We start from the raw sequence: 15,716 nt of genomic DNA, 5'->3' as shown, positions 1-15,716 counted from the left end.
GTCACTTAACCCCAACTGCCCTGCCTTCTCCCCTCCAAAAAATAGAAAAAGAAATAGACTAAATTTTATGTAAAAAATATGTTGTCCCGAGTTTCTCTCTGCATTCTTGCTAAGAGCCCTGACTGAGGAATCACTTGCATGTAACCCTTGGGATGGTGCCGGAAGAGGCCAGCAAAGAAGATACCATCCAGTTTCTTGATAAGCATGTCAAAATGAGCAGCAGCCTCTGAATGAACTTGGTGGCAATGGGTGGGTAGGATGAGAAGTTTGTGCTCATACACTTTGTGGGGAATGATTCTGCACTAAAGAGTACATTTGTTACTTATATCACTGCAGCATCCTTTTACATTTCAGCTACTGGACAAATACACCCAGGAAGCAAATATACTGTGTTCCTTACATGAGGGACAAGAGCTGGGCATATGTAAAACAAGTGTAAAAAATCTCTGCCAGGGCCTTCTATGCCATTAAGAAAGTGAGCAATTATGATATACCCCACCTTCAAACACAACGAGAGGATACACCACCATCTCACCATCCTCTATACACATACCTGCTACTTTCCTGAGTCTTGCTCTTAACTTACTCTCCCACCCCAGAATTTCTTTTTTGTTCAGTTGCTTTTCTGTCATGTCCAACTCTTCATGAACCCAGTTGGGGTTTTCTTGACAAAGAGACTGGAGTAGTTTGCCATCTCCTTCTCTAGCTCATTTTAAAGATGAGAATCTGAAGCAAATAGGATTAAATGACTTCCCTAGGGTCATACTGCTAGGAAGTGTCTGAAGCCAAATATGAACTCGGGAAGAGGAGTCTTCCTGACTCCAGGCCCAGAACTGCACTATCCACTGCACTACCAAGCTAAATTTCTACCCACCTTCTAAAGGCCAATTCAAATGCTACCTTTTCCAGGAAGAGAAGACTTCTATGATCCCTCCAGTTTGAAATGACTTATCCCTCCTCCCTCAACTCTGGCATTTCATTAGTGAACTTTCTGGTTCATTAATTCTGTGTTAATTTCTAGAAAAATTATATGTGTACGTGCCACATCACCTCTCTTTGACTACATGCTCCATGATTAAATTAACCCCCTTCAACGCTCTACAAACAGTAGACAAATGTTGATTACAAGAATATGCCACCATCTTATTTAATCTACACCACCACCTCTAAAACTCTACACACCAGGAAAACTAGATTTAATTACTGTATTCTGAAGACATTCAGCATTTTCCCATGGCACGAGCTATTCCCTAGAGCTGGTGTGCCCTCTTTGCTTCACTTCCCTCCAAAACTTGTACCTGTTGAATTCCTGTTCATTCTTTAATATTTAGCTTAAAAAATGCTATCAAATCCAGTAAGACCTCTGTGATTCCCACCTCCTCCCACTAGTTAGAAATCCCATTTCCTTTCTAAGACCTTGAATCGCAGTTTGTGTTTCCCTAATACAATATAAAACATAGTAAGCAAATAATATTTAGCTATGTAGGTGCCTTATTTCTCCTACTAAACTGTAAGTCCCATGTGGGCAGAAGACCATGTCTTTTTGGCCTTTCTTTCTCTTAATGATATAATCTATGTATAGCAGGAGCTTAGTAAATGCTTACTGAATCAAATGACTACCTTCTCTTACAAATTCACACAGCACTGAAATATTCATCGATGAGACTTTATGTGTATGCATTCTCTGACAGACCCAACAAACACAAAACATATCAAGTTTTATGGGGTCTTATTTCAGTCATTCACATGAAAAATTCATTTTGGTAGTTGCCTTGGCCAAAGTGAGGCAATCTGATGTAACGGAGGGAAAGTACTTGACTGTACTTAGTTCTCTTTCTGGTTCTAATTCTCCCTTGCAGTTTGCATCAGCCTCAGTTTCCCCAGCTGTCTAATATGTTGCTAAATCTTGTCATTTCTATCTTTGCAATAATCTTTCCTCTCCACTTAGACAGTCACAACTCCGATCCAGGCTCGTCATCTTTTGCTTGGACTACTGAAATAGCTTTCTGCCTCAAGAATCAACCTACTCCAATCAATCATTCACTCAACTGTCAAATCTGATTTTTCTAAAATTTAGGTCAGAGCACACGACCCCATTATCCCTGCCTGTCCCCTGCCTACCCCCATGTTCAAGAGCTTGAGTGACTCCTTTACCTCCAAGATAAAACAGAAAACCCTCTTTGGCATTGTAAGCTTTTCATGACCCGGCCCCTTCCTCCCTTTTCAATCTTCTTCTATCTTTCTCCCTTCCATGAACTCTATGATTCATTATAGAGCTTCATTTTCTTGACTATGAAACTACAAATCCCATCTCCAAGCCTTTGCACTAGCTGTCTGTTCCTCCATGCCTTACCCCAATTTCAGAGGTTCCCTGATAGCCTCCAATCCTTAGCTGCAATCCCACCTTCCTTGGGAAGCCTTTTCTTGTCTTCTCAGCTACAAATGCCTTCTCCTTTTAAATGACCTTCCTATCCTGTGTATATAGCTTATGTGTGCCCCATTATTAAGCAGTTACATCTATCAGATGCATACTATGTATATATCTTATATGCACCTAGTTATTTATATATTGTCAATATTATATATTGTCAACATATGTTTATATATTGTCATATATTAATATATTGTCTCTCCTGTTACAATCATGCTTCTTAAGAGCAGGTTTTCCCCCTCTTTTCTTGTAGCCCCAACACAGAACCTGGTACAAATTAAACACTTAATAAATGTTTGTTGACTTACCATAAAATAGGCATGATATTTACCCTACCTCCCTTCAATATTTTTCAGGGAAAGCAATTTATAAAGCTAAAATGCTATACAAATATGACCTTAGTGTAACTGAATCTTAGATCAGAAGGAACTTTACAGACCAATCTAGGCCTAACCTCTTATCCCAGGTCAGACTCTATGCTCCCACCTCTGGCTATACAACCAATGCCCACACATTTCCACCTACCACCTTACCAAAAAGTTCATGCTGCTGTTAGCAACTTTAACCACTAGAAAGTTCTTGACCAGAAATATTTCTTCTTTTAACTTCTATCCATAAGTCTCAGTTTGGGGACTCTGAAACTAACCTATCTTCCTCATACATTGGTCCTCTCCCCCTCTCCCACCTAAACTCAAAGTCCCAAAGTTTCTCTCCTTCAGGTTGCACATGCCCAATTTCTTTACAGGTTCCTCAAATGCTGGGCTCCATTCCCCATAATATTCTGGTCACTTCTTCTCTGTGTGCTATAGTTTATCAATGTCCTTAAAATCATGAGCCCAGAATTGAAAACAAGCGTCCAGATGTGGTCTGACCAGGGTAGAGGACACTGGTCCCTCTATCTCCCCATTTCTGGGCGCCATTCATTGAAGAACAGAGCCTAAGATGGCATGAGCTTTCTTTGGCAACCATCTCAAACTGTCAATTCACAATGGGGATTACAGCCAACTGAAACTCTCAAGCCTTTTCACAAGACATCAGAACTCTCCCATCCTGTAGAGTTGGGGTTTCTACTCCTGATACTTATTACCATTCCATTGCATCTTAATAGATCCAGCCCATGGTGACATGAACATTTGCGCATAATGACTCTGGCCTATATAGAACATCTTAGCTACCTGCCTCGGCTTTTTGTCAGTCACACTTCTAACAATCATTTCCCCTTTGTCTTCAAAAGATCATTGAGAATTTAATGGGACTTCAGAGTCTAATCACCTTATTTTGTGGTGGAGGAAACTGAGGTCTAGGGAGGTTTCCTGACTTGTCCACTGTAACATAACTTAAGTAGTAAAAGCATTAAAAGTGCGACTTCAACCCAGGTCACCTGACTCCAGATCTAGCATTCTCCTCACTGGATCACACTACGCCACGCCTGTCCCTCCCCACCCCAACTTATTGGCTAAAATGTTGATCAGGACAGGACAAAATGGAACATTTAAAAAAAAATTTACTTCCTGACACAAGAGCTGAAACACAAAAGGGGGAAGGCTAATGGTAATTGTCCCAAGGCATTAGAATGTTTTGATTGCAACTTCTAATTAATGATAATAGCTTGCATTTCTGCGACTTTTTTTTACACTTGCAAATACTTTACATACATTAGTTGCTTTGATCCTAACAGTACTCAGTAGTAGGCAGAGTAGATATTATTATCCCCATTTTATAGGTGAGGAAACTTAGGCCCAGGGTAACATAAGTGACTTTCCTAAGATTACATGTCCAGGCATATCTGGAAGTTAGAATCACAGAAAGTCAGAACTGGAAGGAACCTTATGATACATTTATTTTAGTCTAACTAGAATCCAGGGCTTCTTCCTTGAAGTCCATTCTCTCCTCCTGTGTTGTAGGAGATAACAGTCTTTCTTAAGTAGGATAAATTTAATTACCCAATCATTCTAAATATAGGGGGATTTGCTCTAACAAAACAATCCAGCATCTTGGATATATTTCTGAGGAAATATTTGTATGAAATATGAAGCATATCCTATCATGTCATATCATCCCATCCCATCCCTTCTCTCATGTAGTCAGTACCAGCTAGGTGGTGCCACAGTACAGAGTGACCAATCTGGAGTCAGGAAGACTCATCTTCCCCGGTTCAAATCTGGCCTCAACACTTCCTAGCTATGTGACCCTGGATAAGTCCCTTGCTCGCCTCAGTTCCTCATCTGTAAAATGTGCTAGAGAAGGGAATGGGAAGCTACTCCAGCATCTTTGCCAAGAAAACTCCAGATGGCTTCAGGAAGAGTCAGCCATGAATGAAAAACAACTGAACAGCAACAAAACCATATAAATATTTACACGGGAATAGAACGATACCAGTGAAAAACTAATATTTAGAAAATGGTTGAGCCATTATTTTCAAAGACAAACATCACTTACCACAGAGTCAGTTATATAGCTGCACAGAAATATCTCTATAGCAGTGTCTATGATGTTGGCAAGGGGTTTGCAGGCTGCTACATCCATGGCAATCTAAGGAAAGAAAAAGTGGTTGTCAAGACAAATATTTCTGAATTTGAGATGTCATTGATCTCAACCCAAACTTCTATAATAAAACCCCGATAGTAAAAACCTTTATAAAAATGTGTTAGCAACTTCCCAAACCTATATTGATTGACAGAGTCCTTCATCCTCAGAAAGACATGTGCATTGAGTTATTTTTTCCAGTAATGGGGAAAGGTCTGTCCTGAGTTATCCACATTCTGCTATTTACCCAGAAGCAAAATCACTGTCATAGGATGACTGGCTGATGTTATGAGTATAGTCAGGGAGAAACGAAATGGAACAGATCAGAACCAAATCATGTATTTGCCTGGTTTCATTCATGTGGTCCTCTCCCACTTTCACATAAACCCTGTCATTTATTAAGCACAATTGGTCCCACCTCTCCAATACTGCGTGTTCTCCTCTCTGTCCCCTGTCATCACACCAATAAACATATTACCACCACCTAGAATATCTCAATAGGCTCTGCTTTCTTCCCCCTATAATACATTATTCATCCTACAGCCATGTGAATATTTCTTATGTACAAATCTCTCAAGTTATTTTTTTAATTAAAACCTCCAAAGACTCTCTATTGTTTCCTTAGTGAAATTCACTTTCAACAAACATTTACTAAATTCCTGTGGAGTGCAAGGCATTATGTTAGAAGCTACAGATACAAAAGTGTGTATAACAACATAAATCTTAAGGAACTTATAGTTTTACAGAGGGAGAAGAGGCATGTACCAAAATAAAACCAAACAGTTACAGGTCCAGACAAAATTTTATGAAAAAATCTGAGGAAAGAGAGATGAAGGGAAGAGGGAATGAAGGTTTCCTGGGGGAGGTAGCTCTTCAGCTGGACTTTATTGAAGGAGGTGATTTCAACAGGAATAGGTGAAGAGTCAGTACCTACTATGAGATTAAAAAAGGTAAATTGAAGTAAGATTGTGGAGGGCCTTGAATGCCAGTATCAGGCAATGAGGAACCACTGAACTTTTGTGTTGTTTTTTTTTTTTTAAATTGAGGTTGTACGCCAAAGGGTTGATCCAAGAGCAATATGGAGAAAAAGTTTGGACGTGGAATGGTCTGGAAGCAGAGAGAAAAGTTAAGAGGCAGTTATAATTAGTCTAGAACTGATTGTAGATAACTAGATGATGAGAACAGAACTTCAACTAGGCCATTTCCAATGTGGACGTCCAAAATACCTTGGGAATCAGACTAGAGGGACTTAGCAATGGATTTTGGGGGTGATGAGCAAGAGGGAAGAGTAGAAGAAAACTTGCATCTGTCTTTGAGCTTGTGTGATGGGGAAGATGATGGTGCCATGAAATGATGCCAAAGTTAAGAGGGAAGAACCAGTTATAGACGGAAAGTGATGAATTCAATTTTGAACGTGAGTTTGAAGTGATGACAAGACAAAAGCAATCTATTGGAAGTGTCTCACTATAAAGAGACCAGCACAGGATATATGGAATTGGGAGTCATCTGCATAGAGGTATCCACTGAAACCAATGGAAGAAGACGAGATCAAAGGGGAAGAGGAGATGAAGAAGTCTGAACTTCCCCAAATATGCCACCATCCTTCTTCTCCTTGACCCATATCCCACTGCTCCTCTCCACTTGGACTATGCTGTAGCCCAAATGGAATATTCACCATTCTCTGCCCCTCTGCCTTTTCTCCTACTGCTCCATATGCCTGGAACAGTTGGCCTTCCTCACCTGACCTCTCCCTGCTGTGGCAAGTCTTCCACAGCACTTCTGTATCTGCTCTATTGTTCCACGGCTATGGAAGCAGAACATAGTGAAGGGCTGTGTCTTATTTCGTATTTCTAGAGGCGTTTGTATTGCGCCTAACGCGGTCCTCCATTTACAATAGGTACTTATTTGTCACATCCAATCAACTCATTTACAAAGGGGGAAACTGAGATAAAGGAAGTGACTTGTTCAGAGTCATGCAGCTCGTCAGCAATTGAGTCTGTGGAAGAACATGACTTGCTTTTGGAACTCTCCAGAAATACTGGAGACCAATCGAGACAAGCAGTTGCTACTAAGAGGTCTCTAGGAGTGATAGATTTATCAGCACATGAAGACACTTGTTGGAGGTCACCTTTGGACAATGGCATCTTTCCTACCAACCACTGCAATGAATGCAAGGGGGAAAATTGCACTGTGTAGAAGTATAGACCATTGCTCCTTTTCCACAAATGGCGCTTCTCTCCATGTTAAGTGCCAAGGCTCTCCCCACCCCCATTCAAAGAGTTCCAAGTTACTTTTTTTTTTGCAGCTAACCAAGTGATGGGAAAATGCATGTTAATTTTACTGATGTTTAACCATCTGAAACAATATGACTGGACTATGCCAGGAACATGAAAGAGAGAAAACTTACCGAATCTTTGACCCACTGAATATACTGTTCAAAGTAGTCTATGATCATATTCATATACTTCTTAGTTTCCTGAAAATTTATTGAATATAAAAATAGTTAAGTATATGCCTATATTTACCGATAGAATATTACATATATATGTGTATAAGTGTAGTATATGCACAGACACATTTTAAAAATAAAAAGGATTTACCTCAATAATAATAAAGGAAGCATTATTATTAATGAGGAACTGAGCACTTTCCACAGTGGTAATGACTTGAGACACTTTAACCTAAGAAAGAAATAATTATTATAATAGTACCAAGACATAAAAGGGTATAACTAGAGATTCTTATGCAAATACGTACAATCAATAGCAAACTAATTCACATATGAACTTTAAAGTTGAAAAAGTACTTTACTCATTTCACAAAACTGTTGTAAGTTAGCATAAGGGTTATTTATCTCTGCATTCCAAATAAAGAAATTAAGGTAAAATGACTTGTCAAAAGTCATATAGAAAGGAAGTATCAGAGTTGAGATAAGAACCCAGTTTTACTAATTCCAAGTCCATCTCTCTTTGCAAGGGGTCATGTCTAGTTATAACTAATGAGCAAAAGGAGGTTTCAGGGAGGGGAAATGGTATCTGACCCAGGATTCACAGGCAGTCAGTCTGTGGCAGGAAATAGACTGGAATTTAGATCTCCTGATTTCTTTTACTCTTATATCCTTTCCATTTATTCCACTAGGACTATTCAACCATTGTCCACAGTGGTTACTATGAATGCCAAATGACATCACTGAAGAATTAGTACAAAGACAAGCAGTCTGAAGGAGTTATCAGTAGTGGTTAAAGATTTGCACAGATCTAAGCTTCAGTCTCTTGCCTCATGGGCATTTCTAAAGTTAACATATAAGGTTAGGGGCCCAGTCTTTGGCCATTGAAGACAGAAAATTGAACTGGCCCATGTAAGCATCAAAAACCATGACCTTGACTTTATCAGTTAATGCAAAGCAGCACCCAGAGTGTTTATGGCAAATGGAGTGGTGGCTGCCCATTTACAACTAAGAGCTGAGGAGTAGAACTAGTCTACACCAGACTGCTGGGCCTTCTAACCCAAACCCAGTACCCTAAGTGGACTGCAAAAATACAGGCAGATAAAGTCTTTAAGCCCACTGTATTTATAGGTGCTTGCATAAGCATCTATGTGTCTGGGATTTAAAAGTGGTTGAAGATAAGGACTTTACCTAAAATGTACAATGAAGTAATTCTCCCCCCAAACTGGGTGGAGGACATTTTAAAATTTGAAGAACCTCCCCAGAGGCAAGAACAAATAAACAACAGCAAAAGCTTACCATAAGTTCAGTTGCTGTCTTCTGTAATAACCTGATACTCTGATTTAAAGTGCTCTGGGAAATAAGCAAAAATCATATTTTCCACATCATTATAAGAGACAACAAGATTCTTTGGCTATCAATCCATCACTATTCTGATCTGGCAATAATCTCAATAGGCTTAACAATGGCAGAACAGCCTCATTCTATGAAAACTGCTAGATACTGAGAGCAGTAGTGAATGACCTTACAAAATTCTTTCGAATCCAAGAAATATCAGAACATGAAAAAAACAAGCATTCAATTATTTCCAGATGTATCAAATGGTAATATAGTAGAAGGAAAAATAATAGTAACTTATGAATAGTTGATTAGCAGTCACTGAGTTCTGTGAGAATTGGAAGTATCGGTTTTTACAAGTTGGGTATTTTGTGGGGATGCAGGAGGAAAAGAAATGAATATGAACACAGGAAAGAAAAAAAGTAAGAGGAGAGAGAAAACTGACTAAATAAGCATGAGTGATTTTTTTAAAAATTAAAGGATAGCAAAAATCAACTTAATTTTTAAAAACTCAGTATATTAGTGTTTTTTTAAGTAGCTTATTAGCATTTAAAAAACAGTATACCAGTAATAGGAATGCAAGCATGGGAAGCTCTCTACTATAAATGACAGCCCTTTTTGGGACTGTACTACTTAATATGAAACTCTTATTCAAAACAGGCTTCCCTATAACATCCATCCATTACTCCTAGTTCTGATCCTTGGGCTTACACTGATTCATCTAAAACTCATACTGTCAGATAAAACTTTGAATAACTGAAGACAGTGACAGCATCCATCCAAACCTCCCCTTCCCTCCCCCTAAGTATTTCTCAGTCCTCTTCATCAAAATGAATTCTACAAAATTTAAGTAAGCACCTGCAATGTGCGAGGCAGTGAGTTAGGCTGTGAGGAACCACAAGACAAAATAAAGGCCAATCCCTGACCACAGGGAGCTCACTTGAAATATGGCAACATGGTCCAGAGAAATCATGGCTAGGCCTGGGAGGGTTGGCCTCCTCATTCTAGCCAATCCTCCGCCAACCAGACAAAATGATTTTCCTAAAGCTCAGATCTCACTGTATCAGCCCCCTCTCCCAACTCACAATAAACCTCAATGGTTCCCCATTACTTTTACAAGGAAATATAAAATCTTCTACTTGCTTTGTAAAGCCCTTCACAACCTGGCCCCTACCTACCTTTCTGGTCTTGTTATGCTCTGTTTTCCTCCCTACTCTATGATCTAATGATACACGCATGCCTGCTGTTCCTTTGAATACATCATTTCACCTTTTACAACGGCCATCCTCCATGCTTGGGATGCTCCCACTTTCCTTCAACTCTGCACTCGCATTGTACCTTTTCCAAGGGGCCCTTTCACTGACGTCCCCCGCTAGTGTATGGTTGTTGGCGGGTTTTCTCCTCTAACAGAGCTGGAGCTCCATGTGGGCAGGGGCTGTTTTTGCCCTTTTTTGTATCCTTGGAGCTTAGCACAATACCTGGCACGTAGTAAGTGCCTGATAAATGTTTGATGATCATGAAGAACATGTTTATTGGTAAAAGATCCAGTTAACCCACAAACACATACTTACATTCAATTTTATTAAGGGGGAAGAAGAGGGAAAACAGTGACTAGAACAAAGGGAGAATCAAAAACAGAACAGAAGAAAGCAGAAAGACAATGACTCAAAAGGTTATCTACTAGATAAAAATAAGGCACTTACCCTGGCTTTAACATATTTCTTGACAGTCAGTTAGGAGAGAAAGAATTGGAAAATAAGTAAGAGCCAATTTGAAAAGAAATCTAAGCATAGAGATGTCTTAAAAGGCATTTTTATATCAGTGGCATTTTTAAAGGCTATATCCCACTCACACAAAGATGAACTCAAACACTTGGTCTAAAAAAGCAAAAGTGAAAACCAGCAAGCAAGATTGCTAAGGTAGTAGCCATTTTGTTTGAAATTGTCTTACAGTTTTGTAGACACTGGAGTACAATGATGAAATTTTTTCTCAACAGACGCTAGCTTAACGTATTGAAATGGAAACATGCCATTCATTCCTCTAAACTGGATTTTATGAATGAATTTTTGGTAAGAAAAAAAGTGACAGTAAATTATGTCTTGGGTACTTATTTATTTACTCATGTTTACCATTTCCTGCTCCATAGGGATCACATGCTGACGATGGATCATTCGAATGTTGCTTGCGTGCCCTTTCAGGGCATTCTCCAAAGCTCCTTTGGGCTAGAAATACAGTAAAAATGACACAAGATCAGTAGGCACTTTAGCTAGGCTTCCCCAGGAAAAAATAACATCAGTAACATGAACTAATCTGGGAGCATGGTACAGATATGCATCTTTCCTTTCAAAGGGAGCAGCTGGGGGTGTGGATGGACACCTTTGGAGATGTGATTTTTAAGCTTTTCTGATTTATTTGCTTTTACGAAAAAGCAAGGGAATGGGTAATGGAAAGGAAACACAGCAGCCAATAGACAAAATCCAAGCTTGTGGGTGCTTGATGAATTTCTCTGCTATCCTCTCTCCATTTAAAGTCACTGTAGTCTACGTAATACAGAGAGTTAAGTTTTAAATTCTTAAGCCCTGCACATTCTATCATGCCCTTAGCATGAGAATTCATGATAAGTGCTTCAGTGCTTTGGGAAGGATTAAATCAGGGTCCCTTTCCTGCATTGCCTGAAGCCAAGGGGATTCTGTTGTTTTTGATTGACTGAAATATACACAGTACGACTCAGGATGTGGTTATAATAATTCTCTTTTATCTGGAACTTTAAGGTTTTGCAAAGCTCTTTCCTCACCTACAACTATGGGTGACAGGGAGGACAAGCATTATTATCTCTATTTATATAAATGAGAGAACTGAGATTCAGGGACATAGAGCAAATGCCTTTCCCCAGAGCCATGGGACCAGGAAGTAGAAAGCTGGGATTCAAACTCAGGTCTCCAGAATAAGTCCAAGGCTCCTTTTGCTACACCATACTACCTTCCCCCAAAAGTACAGACATGATTAAAATAAGACTTATTTCCTGCTTTGCTGAATAAAAAATAATGAAGGAGATAGGTAATAATTTAAAAAAAGGAACCAGGAAGTCTTATGAAACTTCTTATTAGAAATGTTGGTTATGCAGAAAGGGTACATTTTCCTAATGGATACCTTTTATATATAGGAATTTGTTAATAACATTACTTAGAATGGCATAGATACCACTGTCCATCTCATGAAGCATGCATTGGTAATGTACTCAACCTGGGAGCCCTCTGATAAAGGTCATGTGCAACCTGAGGCTTCTAGTTGGTCCCCTAATGCCTTGTTATAGGAAAAGCTTTCTGCTCAGTGAACTTCACACAGAGAGAGAACTTTTCATGAATTGTTTTGGAGATTATCTCCTGCCAGGAAACCAGTACCTGGACATTAATTCTGTGGCTGCAGACATTCTGAAACAAAGTTTATCTAACACATTCATGTTTGGTGTTCTAAGTATCCATCTCCTAGGATATAACCTGCTACTCCTAAGAGTAACATGGTAAATAGAGTGTTGGAGATGGAGACAGAAATAATTGAGTTAATACTTACTCTCAGAATCTTGTTAACTGTGATGCTGGGTAAGTCACTTAACCAATGGTTAATTCAGTTTCATCATTTGTAAAATGGTGACAATAATAATACTTAATTCTGAGGGTTATTGTAAGGATAAAGAGATAAGGTTTGTAAAGTGCTTTGCAAGCCTCAAAGTACTACAACATGGTTATTTTTTTATGTGTCTTAATTTAAATAGAGTAAATCCTTAACTTTTGCATAGATAATATTTCTAGAAAATGTCAAAAACATGAACGTTGATATATTGAACCTGTAGGAAATAGGGGGTTAGGTTCCCATGAGCACCAAAAACTAATCTTTTGCTAGAATCTGTGAAAATACACTTATCTTCAAACAATTCTTCAGAACAAAAAAATTAATTCTGTGCTACAGATATTCGGGCATTAACACCTTGTCTTCTCTCTATGCTATGTCACTGACTTTGTACACTTGGGTTTAGAGCTCAAAGACCTTGCATTACACTTTGGGGGCATAATTGCAACACAAAACTTTTCAAGTTAACTTAAAAACTTAAAAAGTTTTAAAGGCAAACAATGAAAATGTGTAATGAATGCACATGGAGAATTGTAATAGTAAGAGGAAGAAGACCAATAAAGTGTAATACACTAGTAAGACATTCCAAAAGCACTCCACAAACTTGCACACACTGGGTGCCCCATTTTTTTCTCTACTGCACACTGCTACAAATATGTGTGGTTGCCAATGCCAAAGTGAAAATGAGGTTACAAATTTAAAAAAAAAATCACATGAATACTTGAAGTTGTGAATGTTGATGACTTTGTATGTCACTGTGTACTTATGAGTCATTTTGGTTTTAAGCATTTTGAGGGGGTGGGGTCACAGAGGAAACATAGATCTGTCCTAAACCCAATCTACTTTGTATAGTGAGTTCCCTTATAGAATGTACCACATTAATACCTTCTAGCAAAACCCTAGACTCAAGCCATTTATAAACTTTGTTTAAAAATTTTTCCCAGGGCGGCCAGGTGGCTGGCTCAGTGAGTAAGAGCACTGGCCCCAGAGTCGGGATGACCTGGGACCGAATCCAGGCTCTGATACTTGGCACCACACCCAGAAATAACTGTCTGTGTAACCTTGAGCAAGTTACTTAACCCCAATTGCTTAAAAAAAATTTCCCAAAGTTCTGCTCTGGAGTGAGGACACATTGGGGCAGACAATTCAAGAAAAGCCTGACTTCCCCCTTTTAAAAGTCAAGTTCCTCCATGATTGGACCTGATCCATGCAATTCTCAAGTTGAGGACCCTTAGTAGGAGAAGGGGCAGCCCTTGCTACCAGTGCCCAAGGGATTTTACACATAATGAGAATAATAAAAATCATTCACATTTATGTAGCACTTTAATGTCTGCCAAGCAAATTACATACATTATCTCCAAACAGCTGTCAACAATATATCATTCAAATAAATAATTTAAACTTACCAATTGTTCTGCTCTTGCTTCTAAATCGTTGGCAAATGATAACAGATCCACTTTTGTTACACTCTTATTGACCTAAAAGAGGATGTTAAGAGTCTCAGGTGAGATAGCCAGTACAGGTATTTAATTCAATAAAAGAAGATGTGAACAAAAAAGTACTCATTAAGCACTGTCTGCCAGACAATGTGCCAAGCACTGATGATACAAAACAAACATAAAAACTAAACCGTTTTGGCCACTGGCCATCAAGAAGCATACTCTACTGTATGTGTTACCCCCATTTTACAAACAGGAAACACAAATTTAGAGAAGTTAAGTGACTTCTTCATAGTCACTAAATCAGTAAACCTCAGAACTAGGATTCAAAGTTGGATATCCAGATCCCAAACCCAGGGCTCAGCTGCTGTTGTTACAGGTGACAGAAGCCATAAAATTTGTAAAAGGCATAAATATTTTCAAAGCTTGAATTTTCTCTGAATAATAGATTCAAGAATATAGAAATCTTACCTCAGCCAAGTAAGCTGCAAAATCGATTCCATCTATTCCTGAGAAACTGAAATTCAAGAGGTTCTCTTTTCCTACTTCATCCAGCAAAACTATGGTGCTAAGGTTTATTTTAATACTTTCAAATTGAACTGTTAGATCTTGAGTATACTGTATTAAAAAATTAAAAAAAAAACACACAAAAAGTAGAAATGAATTTGCAGAGATTTCTGCATTGAATCTTTTAAGTGAAAAAAAATGGCATCATTAGATTGATTTCAACAGACATTTATTTAAAAATCTTTGTGCAAGGCTTCAAGATAAGAACTGGGCACACAAACACAAAAACAAAAAACAACACAGTACAGTGCTTAGAGTGCTAGATTTGGGGTAGGATGACCTGGGTTCAAATCCTGGTTATGCTGATTACTATATGTGAGACCTTGAAGAAACAACTTAACCTCTCTGAGCCTCAGTTCCCTCACCTGTGTAAATGGAAGGGTAGGCTGGACTTCTAAGGTCTCTTCCAAACCAAACTCTATGGTCTTATGAAACTGTTCTCAAGGAGCTTCCATTCAACTTGGGTCAGGGGGACAACACAAAAATAGATATGGTATTGGGAGAAGGAGGGAGTGGAAAAGTAGGAAAGGGAGGAGGGAAGAGAAAGTGGAGAGGGAAGCGGGGAGAAAAGGGGGAAAAGGATAGAGAGAGGGAGAAAGAAGGGGAAGAGGGATGGAGAGCAGAAGAGAAAGGGAGAGAGGAAGGGAAAGAGGGAGCGAGATAAGGAGGGAGAGAAGGGAAGGAGAATAAGCAATAAAAAACTGGCAGGATGGAGGAAAGCAAACCACCTACATGGATAGTAGGGAGTATTAACTCCCTACTTGACTAGTACTTCACTTAAGAATAGGGGTTGTTAGGGGCAGCTAGATAGCGCAGTGAATAGAGCACCGGCCCTGGAATCAGGAGGACCTGAGTTCAAATTTGATCTCAGACACTTAACACAAAAACTAGACATGTGACCTTTGGCAAGTCACAACCCCAAATGCCCTGCAAAAAGGAAAAAGAAAAAAAAGAATAGGGGTTCTTAACCTCCAGTCTGTAAACTTAAAAAGTTTTTGATCACTGATTTTCAATATAATTGGCTTCCTTTATAATCCTCTATATTTTATTTTATGCCTTTAACACTGTGAATCTAAGGAGTTCATAGGCTTTATCAGACTGCCAAAGGGCTCCATGACGCAGAACTTTAAACATGGAGGAGTCTCATCATGGCGGCCCCAAATCAAGCCCCAAATCAATCAAACCAAGCAAAAAGCATTTAGTCAGTGCCTACTATTATACTCAAAACCTTTGGAGATGTAAATGCAAGGGCCTTGCCCTAGAGGAGTCACATAGCTGGGGACTGGACCAGGAAAACAACAGGAAGATGAGACAGAGACAGTGTTGAATACAATGTCCCAAA

General features: G+C 39.0%; 1 protein-coding gene across 5 annotated transcripts in view; it reads right to left on the bottom strand.

Moving 5' to 3' along the window:
• Positions 1-15,716, bottom strand: part of PROM1 (prominin 1) — a 165,092-nt gene that overhangs the window by 9,398 nt on the left and 139,978 nt on the right. For all 5 annotated transcript variants that reach the window (XM_069069400.1, XM_069069431.1, XM_069069421.1 and 2 more), the window contains exons 17-23: positions 14,279-14,425; positions 13,775-13,846; positions 10,871-10,963; positions 8,703-8,756; positions 7,558-7,638; positions 7,365-7,433; positions 4,871-4,963 (exon numbers count right to left, since the gene is read on the bottom strand). In XM_069069400.1, coding sequence (XP_068925501.1) covers positions 4,871-4,963; positions 7,365-7,433; positions 7,558-7,638; positions 8,703-8,756; positions 10,871-10,963; positions 13,775-13,846; positions 14,279-14,425 — 609 coding nt within the window. The remainder of the gene's footprint in view (positions 1-4,870; positions 4,964-7,364; positions 7,434-7,557; positions 7,639-8,702; positions 8,757-10,870; positions 10,964-13,774; positions 13,847-14,278; positions 14,426-15,716) is intronic.

The sequence above is a fragment of the Petaurus breviceps genome, unplaced genomic scaffold (assembly GCF_028583685.1).
Source record: "Petaurus breviceps papuanus isolate PSGF00001 unplaced genomic scaffold, PetGlider_PUasm1.0 140, whole genome shotgun sequence".
NCBI lineage: Eukaryota > Metazoa > Chordata > Mammalia > Diprotodontia > Petauridae > Petaurus > Petaurus breviceps.
The sequence above is the reverse complement of the archived record's forward strand: the minus strand, read 5'-3'. Positions and strand labels throughout refer to the sequence as shown.